Genomic DNA, 25,996 nt, shown 5'->3' on the forward strand with positions numbered 1-25,996 from the left:
CAGCCATAAATGTTTGAGTCATATTTGGAGGAGGAGGAAGATTCAGAACGAGAAAAAGGCGACAGAGACAACAAACACAAGGTTGATGACTACAGCAAACTGCAAAATGTCATCATAGCTTTTATCCCTCTACTCCACTATTTTTATAGGATATTCTTTGTATCCAAGTATTTTTTCCCCAATTGCTAAATAAATTGTATAGTCATGACAAATAACAGTCTTGTGCTAAGAGGAAAATGAAGTATTAAAAATGCATTTATTCAGTATGACGGCTAAATTACTGCATAATGGTCAAATGTGCCGTGTTCTTAAACCTCCCGAACGGTATTGTATGCCACCGGAGTTTCCCAGCAGGTATTCGGAGCTAGGCATGCTACCCCGAACTGAGCGGCTCTTCCAAGTCTCTTCTTTGCCTTTCGAACATGAAAAATCACACAAAACTACCCCGACTTGTGTCACACATGGCGGCGGGGATGATTGCCTTCACTGATCGGCCAGCCCCCGTCCCCCTGCTGCGGTCCCGGCAGGATGGCAGTGCTCATCACCGGGGACGCAGCAGGGGAATGAAGGCCAAAAATGGCGCATTCTCGGTGGACAAACCAGCTGACATTGGAGCGCATGGCTGTCCGAGCCCAAGCCGAGTATAGTGCTCTCTAGGTGGGAACGTCAAGGGGGATTGGGGGATGGAATTCTCGACACAATCAAGAACCAGAGATGAGAGCGGGGGGCTTCGCGGGCCCAAGCCGAGGATAGCGCTCTATAGGTGGGCAAGCGATGAGGGCCGAGTGGGTGGAAGTCTCGACACAATCGAGAACGGGAAACGAGAGCGGGGTGCTCCCTGGGCCCAAGCTAAAGATCGTGCGCTATAGGCGGGCACGTGAAGAGGTCTGAGGGGGGTGGAAGTCTTGACACAATCGAGAACCGGAGACGAGAGAGCGTGGCTGCTGGAGCGTGGGCCCTCCGGCCTTCATCCGCGGCGACCATGGTGTGTGACAAGCCCCCGGTCGGCTTGGTGAACAGGGAGCATTTTCACCCACAAAATGCAAGCCATCTCCTTATTAAAACATATGCCACGATCCCAGTATTTGACATAATATAAAATTCGTAGCTTACTTACTTCCTCGTCCGTCCAATGGTCCCTCGAATGCCGGACTTTGTTTTTACTTGTTTTTCTTCACGGTGGACAGGATCTTTTGGAAACCCAGAAAGGCGTACTTGTTTTTTTTCACGGTGGATAGGATCTTTTGGAAACCCAGAAATGCTCACACCACTCTCCCTGGTGTAGCAACAAAAGCCTGCAGCACACTGGGTTGGCGTGATGCGAAAAATAAACTACTTAATCCGCTAAATTAGCTGAATAGTATATACAGTTGTGGTCAAAAATTTACATACACTTGTGAAGAACATAATGTCATGGCGCTCTTGAGTTTCCAGTTATTTCTACAACTCTGATTTTTCTCCGATAGAGTGATCGGAACAGATACTTCTTTGTCACAAAAAACATTCATGAAGTTTGGTTCTTTTATGACTTTATTTTGGGTTAACAGAAAAAGTGATCAAATCTGCTGGGTCAAAAATATACATACACGGGTCTGAAAAAGAGAATCACTGACTTGAACAAGTCAGGAAAGTCACTTGGAGCCATTTCAAAGCAGCTGCAGGTCCCAAGAGCAACAGTGCAACCAATTGTTTGTAAATATAAAGTGCATAGCACTGTTTTGTCACTGCCACGATCAGGAAGAAAACGCAAGCTATCATCTGCTGCTGAGAGAAAATTGGTCAGGAGGGTGAAGATTCAACCGAGAATCACTAAAAAGCAGATTTGCCAAGAATTAGAAGCTGCTGGAACACAGGTGTCAGTGTCCACAGTCAAGCGTGTTTTGCATCTCCATGGACTGAGAGACTGCCGTGCAAGAAGGAAGCCCTTGCTCCAAAAGCGGCACCTTAAGGCTTGACTGAAGTTTGCTGCTGATCAGATGGACAAAGATAAGACCTTCTGGAGGAAAGTTCCGTGGTCAGACGAAACAAAAATCGAGCTGTTTGGCCACAATGCCCAGCAATATGTTTGGAGGAGAAAAGGTGAGGCCTTTAACCCCAAGTGCACCATGCCTACCGTCAAGCACGGTGGTGGTAGTATTATGCTGTGGGGCTGTTTTGCTGCCAATGGAACTGGTGCTTTACAGAGAGTAAATGGGATGATGAAGAAGGAGGATTACCTTCAAATTCTTCAAGATAACCTAACGTCATCAGCCCGAAGATTGGGTCTTGGGTGCAGTTGGGTGTTCCAACCGGACAATGACCCCAAACACACATCAAAAGTGGTAATGGAATGGCTAAATCAGGCTAGAGTTAAGGTTTTCGAATGGCCTTCCCAAAGTCCCATTGAGAACTTGTGGACAATGCTGAAGAAACAAGTCCATGTCAGAAAGCCATCAAATTTAACTGAACTGCACCAATTCTGTCAAGAGGAGTGGTCAAAGATTCAACCAGAAGCTTGCCAGAAGTTTGTGGATGGCTACCAAAAGCGCCTAATTGAAGTGAAAATGGCCAAGGGACATGTTACCAAATATTAGCGCTGTTGTATGTATATTTTTGACCCAGCAGATTTGATCACTTTTTTCTTTTCACCCATAATAAAGTCATAAAAGAACCAAACTTCATGAATGTTTTTTTGTGACAAAGAAGTATCTGTTCCAATCACTCTATCAGAGAAAAATCAGAGTTGTAGAAATAACTGGAAACGCAAGAGAGCCATGACATTATGTTCTTCACAAGTGTATGTAAACTTTTGACCACAACTGTATATATACATACATAATGCGGGATCAAAAAAAATTGAATAAATATATCAATCGCTTCTGCACGCATTCAAGTGGTCACTTTCATTCAGGAGTATAAAATATCGTAATATGTAATATGAAATAAACATGCTTTTTTGTGTCACAGGCGATAAAAATATTATCGATACATTGGTCAGGAAATCATTCTACAAAACAGCTAATAAACATAAAAAACAAGATATTTTCATCCTTCTGCTGTGAGCTTATTATTGGTAGACGTCATTTGAACTGGGAGGGTGGCAGCCATCCCTCCCAACTTCAAACAGATCGGACATCTATGGCAGTAAATCGCATCCATTGAGTTTAATTTGCAGGCATTTCAGGTAATTTGCTGTTGATTTTGGGGCATTTATGGCTCACTTACTATTTCTGATGCATTTGCATGAAAGAAAAGGAAGTGACCAGGGAATCTTCCCAAAAAATAGACAGTGACACAAACTCAACAGGAAGTGACCTGAAAATGACCTAAAATGAACGAAAAGTGACCTAGAAACTCCCCAAAATTTGGAAAGATGCTCTGGTGTCAGTTTAATGAACGATCATTCGTCTCTTCCAGTCTAAATGGATTGGGCGTCTACCGCCGTCAATGGCAGCCAGCGTTAACAGAGACACTATTTTGGTGGCAACTTGTTGGTTCCTTTTTAAAAAAAAAAATTTAAACATTGACAACTTTTGAAAACGATGTATCGATTCTTGACGAGAGCATGTCAATAACTTTTTGGGATACAAAGTATCACGATATATCACCATTTCAATATTTTGTCACACCCCTAGTGCCAATCATTCAGTCGAGGGTTCAAATTACATCTTCCCACTTGCTTTACAGGTTTGTGCCAGATAAACTGCCCATCCTTGTTTGTTTTTACCTCTGTGTTGGTGTTTGTTTAGTCGCCTATTCCCATGAATTGTGAATTTTAATGGTTCAACTTTACTCTTTATGTATCAGGCCGGTTTAACTGCGATAAACTACTGCGGTCGCAAATTGAAGTAGTAGATTAACTGGCGTCTATTAGCTAACTGGCTATGAATACAATGACAATTAAATGTGATTTGAGTGAGAGGCTCTCACTCAAGAGCTTCGTCTAATACTGTGTTATAAGATATGTGGTATTTGAACTGTATCAATACTGATGCTATTTATTGCTATTTGTTTATATGACCAAAATGAATAGAATCTCTTTGGGATAAAACCTCTACAAATTTTGGATGTGTGCTCATCATAATTTCCAGCTGTTTTACAAGCATTTTATTTCTTACTGCAGTCCCTGCAATCTGTAACAAGATTTCTATTTGACTCAAACAGCATTACGCTTGTAAATGGATATTAGAAAGTTATTTGCTCGCAGCAAGGATAAATAAGCAAGGAGGAATGAGAGAGCTAAGTGAGGTAACCCACCTAGGCAACATAAACAACTTTAGGTCACAACCTTACTGTTGAGAAACACTGATTAATTTTATGACAGTTACAGTTCTGTCCAAAGTAGAGCAGCAGAGTGTGGGAAGAGGTGAAGTAGTGATGGAGGGTTTGATGAGCATGAGCAGAAGTGAATTGACTATCAACACGGGATGTCCCAATTTTGATTTAGAATACTGATATCTGAAAAACAAAAAAGTCACTTTTTATACAGAAATAGATACAGTAAGTACAAAAACTTTTTCCTCCGCTCGCCAGTGCCTCGCTGTGCCCCAGTATTGTATTAGTTCCCCTGAATTCCAATAACAAAAAATAGATATTAAAAGGTCAAATAATTAAAGTGCAAGTAAAACTAAATTTCTAAATATTAACTAAAACAAAGAATATATTTACAGTACATTTAAATAATCCAATCTTTTTCAGTCGATCCTTTGAAAATGACGTGATTGGACCCGATTTCCGATCGCGTGAGCGGATCAGGGAAATCTCTAAATTTTGGTACTCTAAAAAAAAAAAAAAAAAAAAAAAAAAACCTAACCCACTGTCCGTTTTACAAAGTAAATTTAACTCTTCAGAGGGCAAGTGACTATTTTTGGCAATTATTTATTTATTTATTTTTTAAATCATAAAGACATGGCGTCCAAATAAGTGAACATCACATTTTGGGTCATGAAGGCCACAGTATTAATATTTAATATACAAGTGTGGCCTACATGACTCAAAAGGTGATATCGTATATACTGACGCTAGTTCTCAATTGTAATTAGATATCTGTATCTTTTTATTATTATTTGTGTATATTTTTTCTATATTATTTGACTGTATTTTTGATCAATCGATGCAATTATGAATGAATTAAATGATGAGAACTCAAAAGTGATCTAATTAAAATGAATAAAAACAGAAATACACTTAAATTTAAATGCTATGAAATATAAAAAAAAAAGTCATTGCCTGTCATTCAAAGCAACTGGCGTCCAATTCATTTAAACTCAGAAGGTGGCTGTAAATGCTCATCTTTCGGTACCAATAAGTTCATTGATTGTTCTATAAAGGTTTAAGTGTTTTGTCTAGAAGGAAATGTTTGCGTGGTTTGGAGACATACAGCAACTATGTGACTGAAGACGTCAGCGTTACTGAAGTCATGTAAGACTCCAAAGTTGAAATGTGGTCTAACTGGTTGTACGTGAGGTATGGATGTCGCACATTTGCATGTTTTTGAAACAGAGTTGGTGATTAGTTGACAGAGGGGATCTGAATATTTCTGTTATCTTGCAATAATTCAAAATGCAGAAATGAACATTATAACTTCTGGCAACAACAGTAAACCCCGAAGTTAAAATTGTCCAAATAGGGCCACGATTAACAATTTTCCTCCCCAGCTATGGTTTTCAATGAACTTTAAAAAATCTTATTTTATCGTCCTCCACATATTTCTCCCTTCAGCCGACTCAACAAACTTCAACTGTCACCAATTAGCTCAGAGCACCTCCACTAGGCTTTTGTTTCGTCACAAACTGGTTTCACATGAGGAAATAGTTTGATTGACCTGTGTCATCGCGTCAATTTTAAGTTGTTGTTGTCAATTGTTAAAATGTTTATGTTGTCGCAGGCTTTTATGCTGGACCTGTTCAAGGACTTAATTGACAATCAGAGTTGGGACGACTCCGGTTCCACCTCAGAGCGAACGCTGCGTAGCTACCTGCTGTTGTTCGCCTGTGTCAGGAACTACACTCCTTGTGTGACCAAAGCCACTCAGCTATTCAACATATGGAAGAACTCTCATGGCATCATTAGGTCAGCATTTCCTCACATTTCAATGATAATGATCATGTCTAGTGCACGGGATTAAAATGTCTGTGTTTCGTAGTCTCCCCAATGATGTCACGTTGGCCGTGTATGCTGTCGGGGCTCAAACGCCGGAAGGGTGGGACTTCCTGTTCGAGCACTACCGCCGGTCTTTGCAAATGTCTGTCAAGAATCGCATCAAAATCGCCTTGACAATCAGCCCACTGCGTGACAAGCTCAAGAAGTATGTACTTACATCAAATAAGTTAGGTGGTGCTATCCAATCGTAAATATCATACATTTAACATTTAGAACTAGAGGAGCACTTTGAGAGAGCAGACTTTCGCCAAAGCCGCCAAATTCAAAGCATTGCCAGATTTGGTAGAGTTGGCACTCACATTAAATATGAAACAAGTGATTGTGAAATTCCTTTTCTGAATTCTGTGACCTTTAAGCTCATCGCCACAAATGTATTGACTTCTTCTGTTTAATATTACAAACATATCCTGCAAGTTTGATTATAATTTCAGTTGTCCAATAATGACTTTTTAACCAATAACAGATATTGTCCAACCGATACCCATACATGTGGTCGTGCCTTTAACGTGTTATTGCTAATTATATTGTGATGCCCTACTGGATGCTTTAATCATGAATGTAATAACTTGAAGGTTTTCCAAAGAAAATAAACATTCTTTGTAAGATATGAAAACAACTTCAACTGAGGTTATGGAAAATAAATGTCCCTTATAAATAGTATATATTGAAATAAGCCAAAATGTCCATAATTAAATAAAAGGAAACATTCATAATTAAATCACGTTTACAGTAGTTAACCCAAAGAGCCACTACAGTGCGACCAAACTACATCAGTTTCATGTTCAATAACAGCAATTCAAATTTGCGTTTATAACTAGCTGCTGATACAGCAATAACAATCCACACAAACGATGAGTCAGTTAGCGCCTGCACATCATCAAAAACAAGTACATAAACTCGCAAAAGTATTTCACCACAGTTGAAAACGCACAATAAACAGTACAAACGGTGTTCCATACAGTGGTATGAAATCGTTTCTGAACCTTTTGGAATTTCTCACATTTCTGCATAAAACCACCCAGTTTTAGTCAAAGCAGACACCGATTTTTCATCGGATGACAGATGACAAAACAGTGTCTGCTTTAACTAAAACCACCCAGTTTTAGTCAAAGTAGACACCGATTTTTCATCGATGTGGTTTTGAAAAAGATCAGATCACATTTGATGGGGATTTTATGCAGAACTGTGAGAAATTCCAAAAGGTTCAGATACTTTTTCATACTACTGTACTTCCTGCACCAAAATAAAAGCATGCATCAGTAAACAAAAGTCAACATTATTAAAACAAACAAACAAACAAACAAACAAACAAACAAACAAACAAACAAACAAAAAAGACTGAAGACAAAATAGCGGACGAGACTCAGGTGTTGTAAAGTTGAAACCATATAAGTCAGGGATGTTGTAATCCGCAATCTGGAAGTATTTTGAGGTATCAAAAAAATATGCGTTGATTCCCGTCCGTAAAATCTGTTCTGCTGAAGTGTCTCAAGAGCAGGGGTCGCGTTAACCATATATTTTCCGTCGTTGACCGGTTTTTTAAAACGGTGACAGAAAAAACTGGTCCATCTGTCATTTTGACAGGTTGCAATTCACACCCCAGACCACAGGGTGGAGAGTGATCATATTAATTAGCTATTGTCTCTCTTGATGCATGACGTCGTTGGCCTTACTCAGAAAAATGTCAAGGCAACTGAGTGTCCGAAGTTTCCTCAAAAAGCCCCAAAACGACGATGGTGTTGATAAAAGAGGTGAAAAAAGAGGGACTGGTGCAGGATGACAACGAATCAAGTGAATCGCTGGTTCACTCCTCACTATGGCGAGCAGTTGAAAACACCGCCAATTACTAAGAAGGGCAGAATTGGTAACACGGTGAAAGCGGCATAAAGCCAAAAAAGCGGACCAGACTAGCCAGAGCCTGAAATTATTTAAAGGAAAATATAGAGGGTGCAACCACTGTGTGTACCAGTGACGTGCGGTCAGGGGAGGCAGGTGAGGCAGAGCCTCACCTGTCATCATGACAAAAAAATATTTATAGCATCAAATTTATATTAATATTTGTCCATTGCTCTTTATGTATGACTCATTTCAAACATTTTTTATAGTCAAAATCACTGAATTTGCCTATTTCCTGTTCAAATAAAGAAATGAAACGAGAGGTGTGGCAGCAATGAGTAAAGCCTCACCTCTGATTGCGCAATCCACAACAAACTGGGTTGATACATGGAATTGGAGCGTGCTGGTTGCCGTACATCTGCATGTCGCCATTATAATGTTTCCAGATACGTTTATTTGACCTGATTTTCCACAGTCTGGCTAATGTCTTCATCCCTTAAAGTTTAATGTTTTTTAGCGACATATTTAGTTTTGCTGATGGGAAATAAAACCGCAGTGAAAAGGCACAGGTTGCGGCAGATAGTACTCTGCCGCACTGCAAGGGGGCGTACGTGAAACTGGACTTTCCGTTAAAAGTGGACGCGGTTAACACAACACCGGAGCTAAAAGGTTTGATTCAAACTACGAGACAGAAGATAACTCGCGCTTTTCAAACGGACTGGTACACCCGAAAAGACTGGCTATGTGGCTGTCCTTCGAAAAATCGCATTTGCTGCTTTCCCTGCCTTTTCTTCTCAACTTGTGCTAATGTCTGGACTAACACGAGATATTGTGACATTAAAAAACTACCACGAAGCCTCAGCAAACATGAGAGCTCGACCACTCACATTCAAAGCCTGATTGCTTTAAAAACATTTGGAAGCTCATGGATCGATTTGGCTTTGACGAACAGCGGAAGCTCAACGGTAGCATTCTCAATGTTAAGGTAAAGGAAAGAGTTTGAAAGACCTCATTAATGCAACCTGCATCCTAGCTAAACAGGAGTTAACATTTCGTGGTAACGATGAGCGTGTAGCTCTTCTAAACATGGCATATATGTAGAAAGATTACATGGTTTTGCTGAGAAGGATGAAAGGTTAGCTAGACTTTTGGACACATCCACTGTGTTTTCTGGCTTGTCAAATAGAACACAGAACGATCTAATTGAAGCAATCCTCTCAATTGAGGCGGAGAGATGTTTTTTTTTTTTTTTAAGTAAAGGAAAATAAGGAGGACTTTTACAAAAAGGGCGTAGGTTTGCATAGGGACGGTAGGGACATAACACTACCAACTTTTCAGGATGCTAAAATTGTCCCCACCAACTTTTAAGCAACCTTACCTTTTTTGCATGATATAATGTTCAGTTATATAGAGAATTTAGATCTTTCACTAGTTCCATATATTGTAAGGATAGAATTGACCCTGCCATTATTAAGTGAATTATTTTCATTATGTTTATGTTAGCTAATAAAAACCAGACATTTATTCAGGAAGTTTTCAAAATGTTTCTTTAGTATTTTTTTTTAAAACAAAGGTTTGAATCGAACAGTGTTTTATCTGAACCAATGCATGTAAAAGTTATCAGAAGATAAGGATTTATTTTGCATTGATCATTTTGCCTATTAATTGATTAGGTTCATATACATGAGAAATGTGGCCCTTTGCCCCCTTCATCCAATCTGTTTGGTCTAATTAATGTCCCGTCCCCAGCAAAAAGTGTACCTACATGCAGGTTATGCTGTTATATCGTCCCTACGAATGTTGAGACCAAACTTATGCCCTTCCAAAGTAACGCCGGTTTTTGTGGTGAAGGACAGGCGCAAGATCACAAACAGTTTTCATTTCAATCTTATTAAAAAAAAAAAAAAAAAGAGCTTAGACCAAGAAAAATACAATAGAATATTTAAAAACTAAATTTTGGCCTTAAATAAAATATTCTTTGTTTTCCTTTTCACACTTTTTGTTTAGCAATCTGTAATAAATTGATTAAAGTATCAGAATTAAAAGTTTTAAAAACAACTGAATATTTCACTAAAGGTCAGAATTGAATTCTGTGGTTTTGTACACCACTCTTTACTCTCATTTATGTTGCATGAATTATAGAATTGCGACGACCAACACATTGAGGGTGTAGAGCAAATGCATGTTATTTTCTTACTTTTACGCATCGATAATATGTACCGTGTGTGCGTGTTTTGTGAAGAATGCTGATAAGATATGAAATAACCAGTAGCCAATTGAATAAGCTACCCTTTTTGGTTTATATATTTGGAAATCTGACACTAAAGGAGTCAGTGCCTCACCAACCATGAACCTCACCGCACGTCACTGGTGTGTACTCTTTTTGCTAAGCTGAGCTCGCATACCACGGTAGCACGTCGGCTATGAACGAACACTTGACGCGCCGTCACCCAGGTGTATTTCAGAAGACAACAGGAAACAACAAGCTAGCGGATTGTAAGTCCATACAACTTTCTAACGATTTTTAAAAAAAATTGAAGTTGCCTTTATGTGCGTCGTATCAACGTGCATTTTTATTTAGTAATCATAATACATAAAAAAAAATAAAATATATATATATATATATATATATATATATATATATATATATATATATATATATATATATATATATATATATAATGGAATTATATAATATTTTATTATTATTAAATGTATTAGGATCATGGAAGGTCCCACTTGGGGGAAAAAAAAAAAAAATATATATATATCCTGTATATACATAATATAATAAAAATACATATGGAAACACAGCAATGGCCTGCTTACTGTAATCCATGACTGCACTAATGTTAGTTACTTTATATTATGCATCAAGATATAGTCAATTTAAAAATTTAAGTGACTGGTAAAAATAGATTATGACCGGATTTCTATGACCCTGTCAGTCAAAATGACAGACAACGAAAAAGTCTAGCGCAACCTCTGCTCGAGAGGGTACAACCCTGAAGAATTTTTCCACCTTAGGTTTAGTCAGCCACTTGTCTTACAAACACACAGAACAATATGACAAAAATCGAAAGCTCACAGAAACGGAAAAAAAAAAAAAAAAAAAAAAAAAGAAGTAGCTCCCAGCATATGGACTTCATCTGTGCCAAAGCAAAGGGCATCAATCGGAAAATAATGAAAAACAATTAATTTTAGAAAAATGAAATAAAAAATGAATTGTATACCAGTGTATTATTCGGCCATTCGGTTTCGGCCAAGCATTTTGCTTTTGGTAAATCCTTAATTATTATGTACATTTAATTCAATTATTTTTTTACGCATTGTAATTCATAAAAATGTCATTGGGGTGTTATCACCTCAACAAAAAATTTAAATAATGATTAAATTTAATACTTTTGTAACATTTGCGAAAGAATTAGTAATAGCACTTACAAATGCAAGAAAACTCAAGAGCGAATATAAAGGCTGTATTATCAAACTTGCAGGATACGGTGATACGAAACAGAAGAGGTGCTTACATTTATTATCTTACTTTATCTGATTTGTACCTGATTTTATCTGTGTTTCTGACTGTTTTTGCTTTTAATCTTTTATTTTTAGGCTTTTTATTTTATTTTTTTACATGATAATGTGCACTTTGAGATTTGTTTTTCAAATGTAAAGTGCGTTATGAATAAAATGTATTATTATTATTTTAAGAAAAAAGAGGTCACAAATGTACATGAGAGTTGGGCGGCATGGTGATGATGAGGGTTGAATTTGGTTGCTCTCTGGGAGTGCTCCTCCAGTGTATGAAGATAAACTCATTCATTATTGCACCTTATAATCAGGTGCAGCTTTTATCGCAGTCTGAAAAATAAGGTAACAATTTAAAAACTGAAAATAAGGATTCTATTACAGGTAGTCCCCGGGTTACGATGTACTGGACTTACGCGATTTTGACTTTACGACGCCGGGCTCTCGTCAGTCATTTTATCTGCAGTCGTTTTTTTTTTTTTTATTCAAGTCGGATAAACAGTTCTTCATTGTACCTCACAGCATCTTATTTTTCACTTTTCTTTACTATTATAACATGTTCTGTCCTCACTAAATGTGAAGTTGTTTAGCTTTACAGACAGCAAACAAGGCAATTGTGTTTTTTGAAGCTATTTACTTCCTTTACTTTTGACAATTTATAAAGCTGTAACACACATACTGTATGTACACTTATGTTCAAAATTACACACTTTTACAGTAAAACACTTGACACAATACAATTTTTGTTCCAAGGTCCATCTAGTCTGATCAATATGTAAATTTAGGAGATTAAATTAGCCTAATTTGTCTAACAAAAGTCTGCTATTTTAAACACTACGAATGCTAACATAGTTAAAATTCTTATAGCAAATCGCTCACGTATAACTCCACAAACTCTAGCTGTAAACCTAATTACAAATGCATACACAAACATACTGTATATTAGCTGATACAACTTACAGCCTTATGTGGGCCAACCAGAGTGCAGCTATCCTTTGTCCATGTCAGACGTCTAAGTCTACTAAGTCATACAAGGCAACAGTTCAGCCAGAGCCAACGCTGCCACCAGGGGGCATTGTATCCTCCATCACTAAGCTAAATACAATACTTTTGGACTATTTTGAAAGTTATTTTGGGGTACTTAAAGTGGAGGTTCAGGATTTTTGACAATATGCTAAATCTTGGAGTGGGGGGGGTGGTTAATTAGTATGTGGAGTTTATTTTAAAAAAAATCTGTATAGTTTGTTAGCTTTTTAAATTATTTTCAGGGCTCCAAAATGGCTAAGCTAACGCAAGTCAATAGTCCCCTCCTAGCATGCCAATTGAACATAGTCAAATAAACTCAAAATGCAGCTCAATGTTAAAAAATCCTTTGCAGCCAAAACAACTGTTCATACTACAGTTATTGACATGCAATGGTAAGTTTTAATAACTTTATCCTAAAAACAGCCAACACTATTGATTGCATGCGTCACCGGTGATTCTCCTGCGAGCATATGTTGTTTTATTGGCATGCTCGGAGGGGACTATTGACTTGCGTTAGCTTAGCCACTCCGGAGCTCTGAAAATAATAAAATAACTAACAAACTGCATGAATTTTTTTCAAATCCACTCTACCGATTAATTAATCCCCTCTAACTCAAAGATTAAGCCTGATGTCAAAAATTCCGTACTTCCGCTTTAAAGGGTTAAATCCTACTCACGCGGGAATTCGGGTTACGCCGCCACCTTAGGAACGAAGCCTGTTGGTAACCCGGGGACTACCTGTGTAGTTTTTTTCGGCTTCAGTTTGTTTGTCAATGATTAAAGAAAACACGAGAATCACCCATTTTTTCCCCCGGATGGATTAACTCATTGGCTGCCATTGACGGTGATAGAAGAACCTCTCAAACTACAGTTTTTACAATTTGGCATATTAATATTTAAAACACTCAAACAAAGACACATCAAAAACCTTCCTTTTGTTCTAACGGCTTAAATGTTATTTCATAAATTTAAAAAAAAAAATAAAAAATAACAAATGGGTCTTCTCGTTTTCCTCCAGGATTCTGGCAGAGAGTCTTTTGGGTGAAGTGATAAAAACTCAAGAGTTACCAGAGGTGTTGGTATCAGTCAGCAGGAACCCTAAAGGCCATCGAATAGCGTGGGACTTCCTCCGAGCCAATTGGGGCACGCTGATCCAAAAGTGAGTCGTAAGCCAATGACTTTTATGAAACGTGATACTTTTATCCTGGGATGCTTAAACACAATATCGGACAAAGCTCTTGAGTGAGAACCTCTGACTCAAATAACTATTCATTGCCAGTAAACTAAAAGACGGCAGCTAATCTGCTACTTCAATTTGTGACCAGAATAGTCTACCGCAGTTAACTGGCTGATATGTAAAGAGTAAAGTTGAACCATTTAAATTGACAATTCATGGGAACAGGAGACAAACAAACATCAACACAGAGGCAAAACGAACAACAAGGATGACTAGTTTATCTGGCACCAACCTGTAAAGCAGGAGGGAAAATGTCATTAGCACTGTCTACCGTATAATTAGCACACGCAACGTAATATTAACGCTGAATTCACGTGTTGTTGGAGTAATCAAAAAAGTATTGTCTATAAAAAAGGCCAAACAGTCACTCAACTTGTGGTATATCGTTGGCGCATTAAAATAGGCACTCTTCTTTGTAGCAGCTATGGTTTTATCCCGCATTATGACTTTACAACACATCAGAACAATTTTTCAACTTGGGAACTCTGACTCAGATCTCCCAATATACATGAACGCAGCATATCTCCTGAAGGTGCTTTGCGGAAATTTCAATTCGTATGTCTATCAAGGCCAAAGTTGCGTGCATAAATTAACATATTAAGGAGCCATGTACAGATTGAATAGAGTAATACTAATACCGTATTTTTCAGACTATAAATCGCAATTTTTTTTCATAGTTTGGCTGGGGGTGCGATTTATACTCTGGACTGACTTATGTGTGAAATTATTAACACATTATTATATCATTTCACAAGTTATTTTGGTGTTTTGGAGTGACACTGATTAAACTTGTTAGCATGCTCTTTATGCTATAGTTATCTGAATAACTCTTAATAGCTATGTTACGTTAACATACCGGCCACGTTCGCATTTCGTTGTTCATACATCATGTAACATTATCATACTGTACACTTATTCAGCATGTTGTTCTCTGTTGTATTTTTATTTTAAATTGCCTTTCAAGATGACATATGTGAAACAGTTCTATGTGTTGGATTTTATCAAGTAAATTTCCCCCAAAAATGTGACTTATACTCCGGTGCGACTTACACTTTGTTTTTTTTTCCTCTTCATTGCGCATTTTTGGGCTGGTGCAACTTATACTCAAGTGTGATTTATAGTCTGAAAAATATGGTATATTAAATAGGTGCATTTTGTAGATTATGCTATGTAAGACTTTAGGGCTGTCACACACAATTATTTTTCTTCCGATTAGTCTACCGACTTTTTTAACGATTAGTCAACTAGTCTAATAATTTCTTTACTTTTTTATTAAAAAAAATTTTTTTTTTAAACTAATCTTGCAATTAAGTTTTTGCTGATAATTATTAATTTACAAAACATTTTGGAACACTTAAATTCTTTATTAAAGTACAAATAAACATATAGATAACAAAAATGAATCACAAATAAATAATGACATCAAATGCTGATGGCATTAACTAATGCAAAAGAATGGAATGTAAACATATTTTCCACACACTTTTCCAACAGGATTCAAAACAATTCTTACTTCCTCTTTATGTGGTATGTCTATATTCTTCTCAGCATTAGAGTAAGCACCGGCAGAGCAGATAAATAAATGTCATGTATCACTGGAGTGAAGTACGTGAAAAAAACTTAAAGATGCACGTTGATATGACGCTACGACGGAGTATTAGGGCCCAAAAAAAAAAAAAAAAAAAAAAAAAAAAAAAAAAAATAATTAGGGCAAAATAAATTGGAAAAAAAGAACGACATTTAAATTCGTAATACTGCTACGAGCAAAAGTCGCCGTATTATGGAAGGGTAATGTAGCTGTGAGCCGCTACGCACTTTACATACATGTACCTTAGCTGCATTATAGCATTAGTATAAATTCTTCTTTTGAGTATAATTTGATGTTGCTGAAGCAGAAGTGATAAGGATTTCCTTATTTCTAAAACAAATTCTAAAACACAAGAGGCTTTCAATGTTGTTGATTTTAACAGAGATGGCAAATACGTAAATAAAAAAATAAAAATACGTAAAGTACGTAGCTGCTTTTTCAGCTACATTAGCCTGAGATTAGCCCCGATACTCCGTCATAAGACGCACATAAAGGCAATTTTAAATTAAAAAATATCGTTATATGGACTTACGATCGGCCAGCTTGTTGTCTCCTGTCGTCTTCCAAAATTATACCTGGGTGACAGCGCTTCAGGTGTTCATTCATGGCCGATGTGCTTCTGCCCTGCTCCACACGACAGTGACACCCGCCTTTGTTTCGTTAAAATAAATCCATGCTTCGGCCACTCTGGTCTGCTTTTTGGGCTTTGTGCCGCTTACCCTGCTGAATGTCCACCATTCCCAACTTTCCTCGCATATATATACTGTATATATATATATTGTAACGAATTGGGTGTATTTGCATACCGTCCTAAATGCGCCGCGTGCCGTGGCTGACGTGAGTGAGGGAGGTGTGACGGAGCGAGATGTCATCCTGTTGTTGCTGGTTGTTGTTGTGCTGGCATCGGCTGTGGCAGACAGGGCCCTGTTGTTCCCACAAGTTCCAAAAATAAAGAATTGCAAACCTGACTAAGGTAATCTCTTTGTCGACATTACAATATACATAGATATTTTTAACTCACCTTTAACAGTCGACGGGATGAGATGGGACAACGTTGACTAGTTGGGCTGTACTGGACTGTAACTCTAAAGTTTATATATATATATATATATATATATATATATATATATATATATATATATATATATATATATATATATATATATATATATATATATTAGGGCTGTCAAAATTATCGCGTGAACGCGCGGTAATTAATTTTTTAAATTAATCACGTTAAAATATTTGACGCAATTAACGCACATGTCCCGCACTGTCCCATGTCAGACAGTATTCTGCCTTTTGGTAAGTTTTCAGCAGGTTTTTTGTGCTGTCTAACAGCGAACTCTTGTGGTCGTTTTGCGACATGGTTTATTGCTTTCTTGCCAGTTCAATATGGCTGCATGACGTCTCGGGCTGACGCCTACGTTGTAATGTTGTGCTTATATGATCCTTGGACAAGATTTGTCCGTAAGTATGGTTGTTGTAAAGAATGTACATATTATGTTAGTAAGCGAAATGTTATATTTTTTGTATGAGATGCTTTTTGTTTATGTTTAGTGAACCTGTATAGCGTGCTAAGCTAACGTTGTTGCTAATGCAATGCTTGTGTACTTTTTTTTTTTGTAGTTTCACTACGGTCTAAATAGGACAATGGTTTGAGGCCATTTTATTAATAAATCAGATGAAAAAGGAAGAAGTCTGATTATTAAGGCGTCGTTCACTAGCTGTCTAGTGAAAAAGTAGACGCTTCGGAGTGAGGACAGCATAGACAGATTTAAATGACAGTAGAGTGAAATGCCCACTACAGTCCTTATGTACTGTATGTTGAATGTATATATCCATCTTGTGTCTTATCTTTCCATTCCAACAATTTATTTTACAGAATATACATATAATTTACAGAAAAATATGGCATATTTTATAGATGGTTTGAATTGCGATGAATTGCGATTAATTACGATTAATTAATTTTTAGGCTGTAATTAACTCGTTAAAAATTGTAATCGTTTGACAGCCCTCATGTATATATATATATTTTTTTCATTCGGTGATATTTATACGGGGGCACTGCAGATCAGGCACATGCCTCAGGAAATATGTCCGACTATGCCCATGGTTAACGATGATTGACGGGTTTGTAGCTTTGATCTACCGAGAGAAGGCTCGGTAGCTCTACAATCAAAGGCGCAAATATGTCAATCATGATTTAATTTTACACACCAGTCTGTGGCAGCTCATTCAAGTGAGAGGCTGTTCTCGGCAGCGTCAGCGTCAAAGCATGAGTGAATTTGAGTGGACTCACTCAATGAAATATTTAATAAAGACAAGCATTTTTCTACATTATTCTTGTTTAAAAGTAATTCACATTATGAAGGTGGCAAGGTGGGATAGTGATTAGCACGTCCACCTCACAGTGCTGTGCGCATACATTTTGTGTTGGTGCACCCGAAGAAAAAAGTTTAGTGCAACCGATGCAAAAAGTAAGTGCGAATTAGTATGGCGGAAAACACTGACTTGACTTGAAGTTCCGCTCTGAGACCCTCAATTTGGCTTTCAAAATTTCAACTTCAAGCTTTCAAAATTGTCCGAAATGCATGTGTGATACATCGTTGGAAAGCTTGACATCTCAATTTTCTGGGGGAACAAAAATTTTGAACAGGAAGGTATTTATAAAGAAAAAAAAAAAGTTTAAACAGTAACACCCTAATTGGAGGCGAGAGCACGCGAGAGCAGAATTAAAGACTTCATGATTTTAACGAGATATTATTGCGCACTTACCTAGTTTCGATCCAAAAACTGCAAAAAAAATACAATTAAGTGATAGTTATGAGGTAGATATCCGTGACTTTTTTACAGACACCAAATTTTTCATTGTTTTGTAATCCGTTTAAAAGTTTAAAATATGGAGTGAATAATTTAGTCGTTTTTTTTAAAACTAAAATTTAGACATCAATTAGTGATTCTTATCTAAAAATGACATTTTGAATAATAAATATAATTACTTACCTTGTTTTTATGGCTAGGTTGAAACAACAGCGGTTGTGTGATGTCTGTAAACGGGGGTTTTCAGGGTAAAACGGACAAATTAAAAATAGTTCGGAAGCTTAGTGCGCCATGAATCTGCTATGGCAGCATATCGACATATTGTTCGATCAGGCACAACAGATCTTTTGGCTTAAAATACAGCAGTTTATTTTAAAGAGGGGTACAAGAGCAGAAACTGCTTTTTCAGTCTTGTCTGTGTTTTCCGCCATATGTATATTTTTTTTACTTTTTTAGGGCTAAAAATGGTAAATGGTGTTATACTTATATAGCGCTTCGTAACAAAATAATCCGGAACGTTTTATATTCCGCAACGCTCCTGGAAACAGCGGAAGAGGAAGTACTGTAAAAAGTACACTACTGGAACATGTTTGTAACTTTTGTTCAAATATAAACATTTTTTTTTTTTTTGTCGATATCGGATCGGGACTTGGTATTGGCAGATTCAAAATCAGGTGGCTCGGACTCGAGTGAAAAATATGTGATCAGGACATCCCAACTTTATCAAAAACTAGGGCTGTTAAACGATTAAAATTTTTAATCAAGTTAATCACAGCTTAAAAATTAATTAATCGTAATTAATCACAATTCAAACCATCGATAAAATATGCCACATTTTTCTATAAATTACTGTTGGAATGGAAAGATAAGACACAAGATGGATATATACATTCAACATACTGTACATAAGTACTGTATTTCTTTATTATAACAATAAATCAACAAGATGGCATTAACATTAACATTCTGTTAAAGAGATCCATGGATAGAAAGACTTGTAGTTCTTAAAAGATAAATGTTAGTACAAGTTATAGAAATTTTATATTAAAACCCCTCTTAATGTTTTCGTTTTAATAAAAATTTTAAAATTTTCAATCAAAAAATAAACTAGTAGCTTGCCATTGTTGATGTCAACCCATAAAATCAGTCGCACTAAAGCGCCAGCTGAGGGAGACAAAAAACAAGTGAAGTGAAGTAACAAGTGGACATGACACTGCTGTCATTTTAATCTGTTTGAGCGGGGCATGTGCGTTAATTGCATCAAATATTTTAATGTGATTAATTAAAAAAATTAATTAATGCCAGTTAACACGATAATTTTGAAAGCCCTACAAAATACCCATTATTATATGGGCCAAGTATGGACATGTGGACGGACTACTTTTACTTATGCTTGACTGATTTCCAAAGTCTCAGACCCGATTAGGTAATGTGTGTTATCATTTTTTTGAATGATAGCCAACTATAGATTGCTGAGTGAACTGAAATCAGGTCAGGTCTGAGGCGGCAAATGAACTTCTTCACGTCACCCTTTGTTTAAGTGATAATGATTTTGTCACTATCTGGGTTCAGAAATCTAAATGATCATCACGCCATGTGCGATTCTCTACGTAAAGTTGCCAAAGTTCCTAGCGGTGCAGCTTGTTGTCAAGGGCAGTTCCGTATTTGATAATAGCAAATTAAACGCTCAGACTGTTCAGTAAACTTTTTTTTCCCCATGACTATTGTAGGTTTGAAATTGGTTCCTCCTCCATCGCTCACATGGTGACGGGTGTGACTAATGCCATTTCTACAAAGACGTTGCTGACATCGGTGAGTGCACATAGTGTACTATTTTTGAGAATTGCATTTTTCACTCATTGGCTGCCATTAAGGGTGCAGCTATCGATTATTTAGGTAATCGATTAATCTATCGAATTGTTAGTTCCAATAATAGAGTAATATCAATACGAACATTTAATGCATTGCAGAATAAATTTTAGAATATGTTAAATAAATAAGTGTCAATGTTTGCAATAATATTTATTTTGGCTTGCTAATATGACACTTTCAAAACAGCATGAAATGCGAAAACAAAATTCCTGATTTTCTTTATACGTTTCAGAATTGCACTTTCATTTCACAATAGCAACTAATGCTTTTGATAATAAATTAAAATACCTGACCTTAGCCTCAAACGATATCAAAAAATGAATGAGCAGCGAAGTACAACAAAATAACAACTGGCTAACTTGCATAGCATAGGTCTGCAATCATAAATGCTATAAAATGCTAATGTTTTTTTTTTACAATGCTCTTAACAAATTCTTACGAATATTGTAACGCATGGTTACACATATTGCCACCACAAAAAAAAAAAAAACCAAGAACTGCTGAATATACTTCTAAATAACGAATGTATGAACAAACCTAGCTCAAACAAAAACATACTTTATCCAGCTGGATTCAGCCAAGTTAGACGAGTTATGGCATATTCACTATTGCCGCTAGAGGGCAGTGTATCCACCCAAATCAATAAAACTAAACCCTGTAATACACCATGCACGTCTACGACGCAACAACGTGGCCGCCGCTTCAACACAGTGAACGCGGCCGTTAAAGTCAAGCAGCCAGAGCACACCAGTCACAGTGCGGCCGCGTTTTTCGATTCATTGTCGGTATAATTGACACCTGTCCACAACCTCAGTCAGTCACACTCCACTATGGCCAAGACCAAAGAGCTGTCGAAGGACACCAGAGAAAAAATTGTCGACCTGCACCAGGCAGGGAAGACTGAATCTGCAATAGGTAAAACGCTTGGTGTAAAGAAATCAACTGTGGCAGCAATTATTAGAAAATGGAAGACATACAAGACCACTGATAATCTCACCCCGTGGCGTCAAAATGATAACAAGAACGGTGAGCAAAAGTCCCAGAACCACACGGGGGGACCTAGTGAATGACCTACAGAGAGCTGGGACCACAGTAACAAAGGCTACTATCAGTAACACAATGCGCCGCAAGGGACTCAAATCCTGCACTGCCAGACGTGTCCCCCGGCTGAAGCCAGTACATGTCCAGGCCCGTCTGCGGTTCGCTAGAGAGCATTTGGATGATCCAGAAGAGGACTGGGAGAATGTGTTATGGTCAGATGAAACCAAAATAGAAATTTTTGGTAGGAACACAGGTTCTCGTGTTTGGAGCAGAAAGAATATTGTATTGCATCCGAAGAACACCATACCCACTGTGAAGCATGCGGGTGGAAACATACTTTGGGGCTGTTTTTCTGCAAAGGGACCAGGACAACTGATCTGTGCAAAGGAAAGAATGAATGGGGCCATGTATCGAGAGATTTTGAGTGAAAATCTCCTTCCATCAGCAAGGGCATTGAAGATGAGACGTGGCTGAGTCTTTCAGCATGACAATGATCCCAAACACACAGCCAAGGCAACAAAGGAGTGGCTTCGTAAGAAGCATTTCAAGGTCCTGGAGTGGCCTAGCCAGTCTCCAGATCTCAACCCCATAGAAAATCTATGGAGGGAGTTGAAAGTCCGTGTTTCCCAATGACAGCCCCAAAACATCACTGCTCTAGAGGGGATCTGGATGAAGGAATGGGCCAAAATACCAACAACAGTGTGTAAAAAGCTTGTCCAGAGTTCCAGAAAACGTTTTGCCTCCGTTATTGCCAGCAAACATAACAAAGTATTGAGATAAACTTTTGGTATTGACCAAATATTTATTTTCCACCATGATTTTTAAATAAATTCTTTAAAAATCAAACAATGTGATTTTCTGTTTTTTTCCCCACATTCTGTCTCTCATGGTTGAGGTTTACCGATGTTGACAATTACAGGCCTCTCTTAAATTTTCAAGTGGGAGAACTTGCACAATAAGTGGTTGACTAAATACCTATTAACTACTTTTTTATTAGCAGTTCTTTTGGTTTTATTTTGTTGAAAAATGTAGTAATGTATGAACATTCACTGTAATGCTTGATTAAATACGATATCACCAGTTTTTGTTCCATTTTTTTCAAATTTGAATATTTCTGAAAAGTTTTTTATAAATTCAGTAAAAGTATATTTACAGATCGTGTTTTATCTTTTTTATTTAAAAAAAAAAAAAGAAACAAAATATATGAATATTCATTCAGTTAAAATGCTCAGTTAAGCATTAACTAAATTCCAGAAAATTAATAAGAAAAAAAAAATCAAAAGAAATTTAAGAAGGGTTTTTTTTGTCCATTTTCGAAATATTAAGAAAATTACGCTATTATGTTCTTCATTGCGAGCAGCGATTGATGCAAAGCAAATATGTAGTATTAAATATGTTGAAAATCACCTCATCAACTGTGTCAGTTAATGTTTCTCCTCTACTTTCGTGCTTTATTGAGATTAATTTCTGTACATATGCTCAGGTTTGGAAATTCTTCAGCTCTCTTACGGAGGAGATGGGCGGTGAGATGAGGTGTATCCAGCAGGCTTACGACACTATCACCGATAACATCCGCTGGGCCGACACCAACTTCTCTGTGCTGCAGTCCTGGCTGAAAAAACGCGAGCGTCTTATTCATGAGGATCTATAAGATTCACACTTGGACACTTTTTCAATTCATTATGCAGAATGTATTTATTGGGTGATGGACAAGTGGTTGACTTTCTCAGGGGGTTGTCCCAAGTTGGACACGTTTAATTTGTGACTTTGCACAATTTTTGTCAAAGTGAAACATCTTTTGGCCAGAAAGAAAGTAGAAAGTAACTTTTGTGTTTAAAAGGTCATTTGTAATTGCCATTTTTTTGGTTTATGTTCAATTACAGCACTAGAACACATCTGTCTTTTTGATGATAAGTAGTGTGAACTTAGAATCACTCCCAATGCCTTTAAAAGAGCGCCCTGGGGACTGGGCAGCTTCGCATGTAATGCAAAATCTACCATCTATAATACAGTGGTACATCAACATCCGATCGCTGTGCCACACGATCTTTTCGACATCCGATGTAAAATTTGACACCATTTGTTTCTACATCCGACGATATGCTCAAAATACAACGATTTATGAGAGCGCCGCAGTTTCTTTGTTTTCCCGCAAGATGGACGCACGGCAGATTTTCTCGTGAGAGAATCAACATGGGTTCCAACAGTGTGGTAAAAAAAGGAAAAAGCTGAGGTTTACCATTGAAATGATGCTGGAAATGTTAAAAAAAATATGAGCGTGGGGTGCGCATCAGTGAACTGGCTCAACAAAATGGCCGTAGACGGTCTTTGATCTCGGTGGTCCTCCTATGTTCGCCAGTCTTTATAAGTTAAGGTGACAATTATTATTATGGTAACATCATCAAAGAGATTACCAGCTTTGTCAGGTTTTTAATCATTTCAGAACTTAGCACTACAAAATAGCAACACGACATGCCTATTACCCACTACATCTGAACAAGTGAAGTGAAAATAAAAAGTCCTCCCTCACTGTGACACGTCAGTACACCACGCAAAAAACATCTGCCACATTAGAACCCGATTCGTTACATTATTACAGGCTTATTATTATAATTATTACTATTATTATTATTCCAATTTTTGTTCATAATTTATTTGTTTTGCCCTGTGTAATTACTATTTGCAATAGTAACAGCATTAGTTTTTAAGGATTTAGTGTTGGTTTTCGGGCTGTGGAATGAATTAATGGAATTATAATGTATTTTTATGGGGAAATCCTGCTCGACATACGACCATTTCGACTTACAACCAAGGTTCTGGAACGAATTAACTTTGTATGTAGAGGTACCACTGTATTCCTTTTTCCCCCAATGGCCCAGCCAAAACCGCTTGGCCACCGACGTCATTCATACACCAAAACGAACGGAATTGTCACAATGTGGGCTATTTTTTGACACCCCAAAAATGACATTTCTCTAAAAAACACATTTTTTTTTTTTTTTTTTAAAGAAAAGTGAAACTTCAAATCACAAAATTTGTTGTCCAAATCACATCGCTTACACACGAAAAAATTCAGGACGCTAAGGGGCAAAAAGTTCTATACAGTTTTTGATGAGAATGTACGGTTCGACCAAAATTTGCAGAAAGCATACTCATTAATTTCTAATGATCAAAAGTCACCATTCATATCAATAGCACAAAAACTTCTATTAATTCTTATTGATTTTCAACTCAAGTGAACCGATATCAACAGGAAGAGCACCCAATATTTATGAAATGCCCCCAGATCAACAGGAAGTGACCAGATATCTACAATCTACAGGAAGTGACCCTGGAATGCTTCTAAATCAACAGAAGGCGACCCCGAAATCCCCCCTGTAAACAGGAAGTGACCCAATATGAACAGGAAGTGAACCCAAAATGCCTCAAAATCAACAGGAAGTGACCCAATATTTACAGGTCTGACCTGATATGCCAACCATCACTGCAACGCCACCATTGCATTTTCTAGTTTAGTAATGCATTGATATTGATAGCATACACAAAAACAATGTTATTCCTCCATCCATTTCAATTACGAACAAACATGTTCACGCATATTGACACTATCTTTTCCCTCGACAATGGACCCAAATGCTATGCAACGTTAGCGCGAACATGCTAACGTTATTCATATTCCAAATCTAAGGTTACCGTATTAACACAAATGTACAGTGTATCACAAAAGTGAGTGCATCCCTCGCATTTCTGCAGATATTTAAGTACTGTATATCTTTTCATGGGACAACACTGACCAAATGAAATTTTGACATAATGAAAAGTAGTCTGTGTGCAGCTTATATAATAGTTGATTAATTTTTCCCTCAAAATATAGCCATTAATATCCAAACCCCTGGCAACAAAAGTGAGTACACCGCATTGAAACTACGTACATCCCTAAATGTCCAAATTGAGTACTGCTTGTCAGTTTCCCTCCAAAATGTCATGTGACTCGTTACAAGAGTGCTGTCAGCATTGCTGCAGAGATTGAAGAGGTGGGGGGTCAGCCTGTACTGTACTCACACCATACGTCGCACTCTACATCAAATTGGTGTGCATGGCATGGCCCAGGAGGAAGCCTCTTTTGAAGGCGGTACACAAGAAAGCCCACCCGTCTCATCAGACCATAGGACATCATGTGCTTCGTTGACATGTCTTCAGCAAACTGTTTGCTGGCTTGCTTAGATTTTCCAAAGTCTCTTCTGGAAATACTAGACTTTTTCTGTTTACCCGTCTACCTTTTTTTTTTTGGTTTTGTTTCTGGTGCAATAAATTCTATATGTATTTCACACCATGAACAAATTATGATCGAAACTGACTATCTGTAAGTGTAAAAATAAATACAAGCAAAAAAATTGGAAAAAAAGTGTGAAAATAAAATTTCTGTTGACTGCGTATGACAAGATTCATTTATTTTTGTCCTATTTTCCATGTTTTTTTTTTTTTTTTTTAAACCTAACCTAACCTTTTGCACCTACATTACTCGATTTCAAGCATAATCTTGAATTCTAATCAACCGTGATTACAGAACTGTGGCTATAAAAAGTCTGCACACCCCTGTTCAAATGGGAGTGTTGTAATATAAAAAAAACAAACAAACCCTCATATAAAAGATTAGAATAAATATGGGGAAAAAATACCGTAATTTTCGGACTATAAGGCGCACCTGACTATAAGACTGTCATAATTATGACATAACACTGTCATGAGTTTTAGTGAATGCTTATGACATGTAATTTAGAGTCATCCGGCAAATGATCTCACTTTTGAATGGATGTTAAAAGATCCGAGCTGTACATAAATGGAGTTTGTGACAAAATTTGCTAGATGACAATTAATGACGTCTGTCATAAGCATTCATTACT

The 25,996-nt window shown here is 37.3% G+C and overlaps 1 protein-coding gene across 1 annotated transcript in view; it reads left to right on the forward strand.

Moving 5' to 3' along the window:
* erap1b (endoplasmic reticulum aminopeptidase 1b) overlaps window positions 1-24,966 on the forward strand; it is an 85,134-nt gene extending 60,168 nt beyond the window's left edge. Inside the window, exons 15-19 of the mRNA XM_057832747.1 lie at window positions 5,867-6,051; window positions 6,125-6,286; window positions 13,547-13,687; window positions 19,910-19,991; window positions 22,576-24,966. Of these exons, the coding sequence (XP_057688730.1) occupies window positions 5,867-6,051; window positions 6,125-6,286; window positions 13,547-13,687; window positions 19,910-19,991; window positions 22,576-22,743 (738 nt within the window). The 3' untranslated portion in view covers window positions 22,744-24,966. The remainder of the gene's footprint in view (window positions 1-5,866; window positions 6,052-6,124; window positions 6,287-13,546; window positions 13,688-19,909; window positions 19,992-22,575) is intronic.
* Window positions 24,967-25,996: the final 1,030 nt, after the last annotated feature.

Source organism: Corythoichthys intestinalis, chromosome 3 (assembly GCF_030265065.1).
Source record: "Corythoichthys intestinalis isolate RoL2023-P3 chromosome 3, ASM3026506v1, whole genome shotgun sequence".
Lineage (NCBI taxonomy): Eukaryota > Metazoa > Chordata > Actinopteri > Syngnathiformes > Syngnathidae > Corythoichthys > Corythoichthys intestinalis.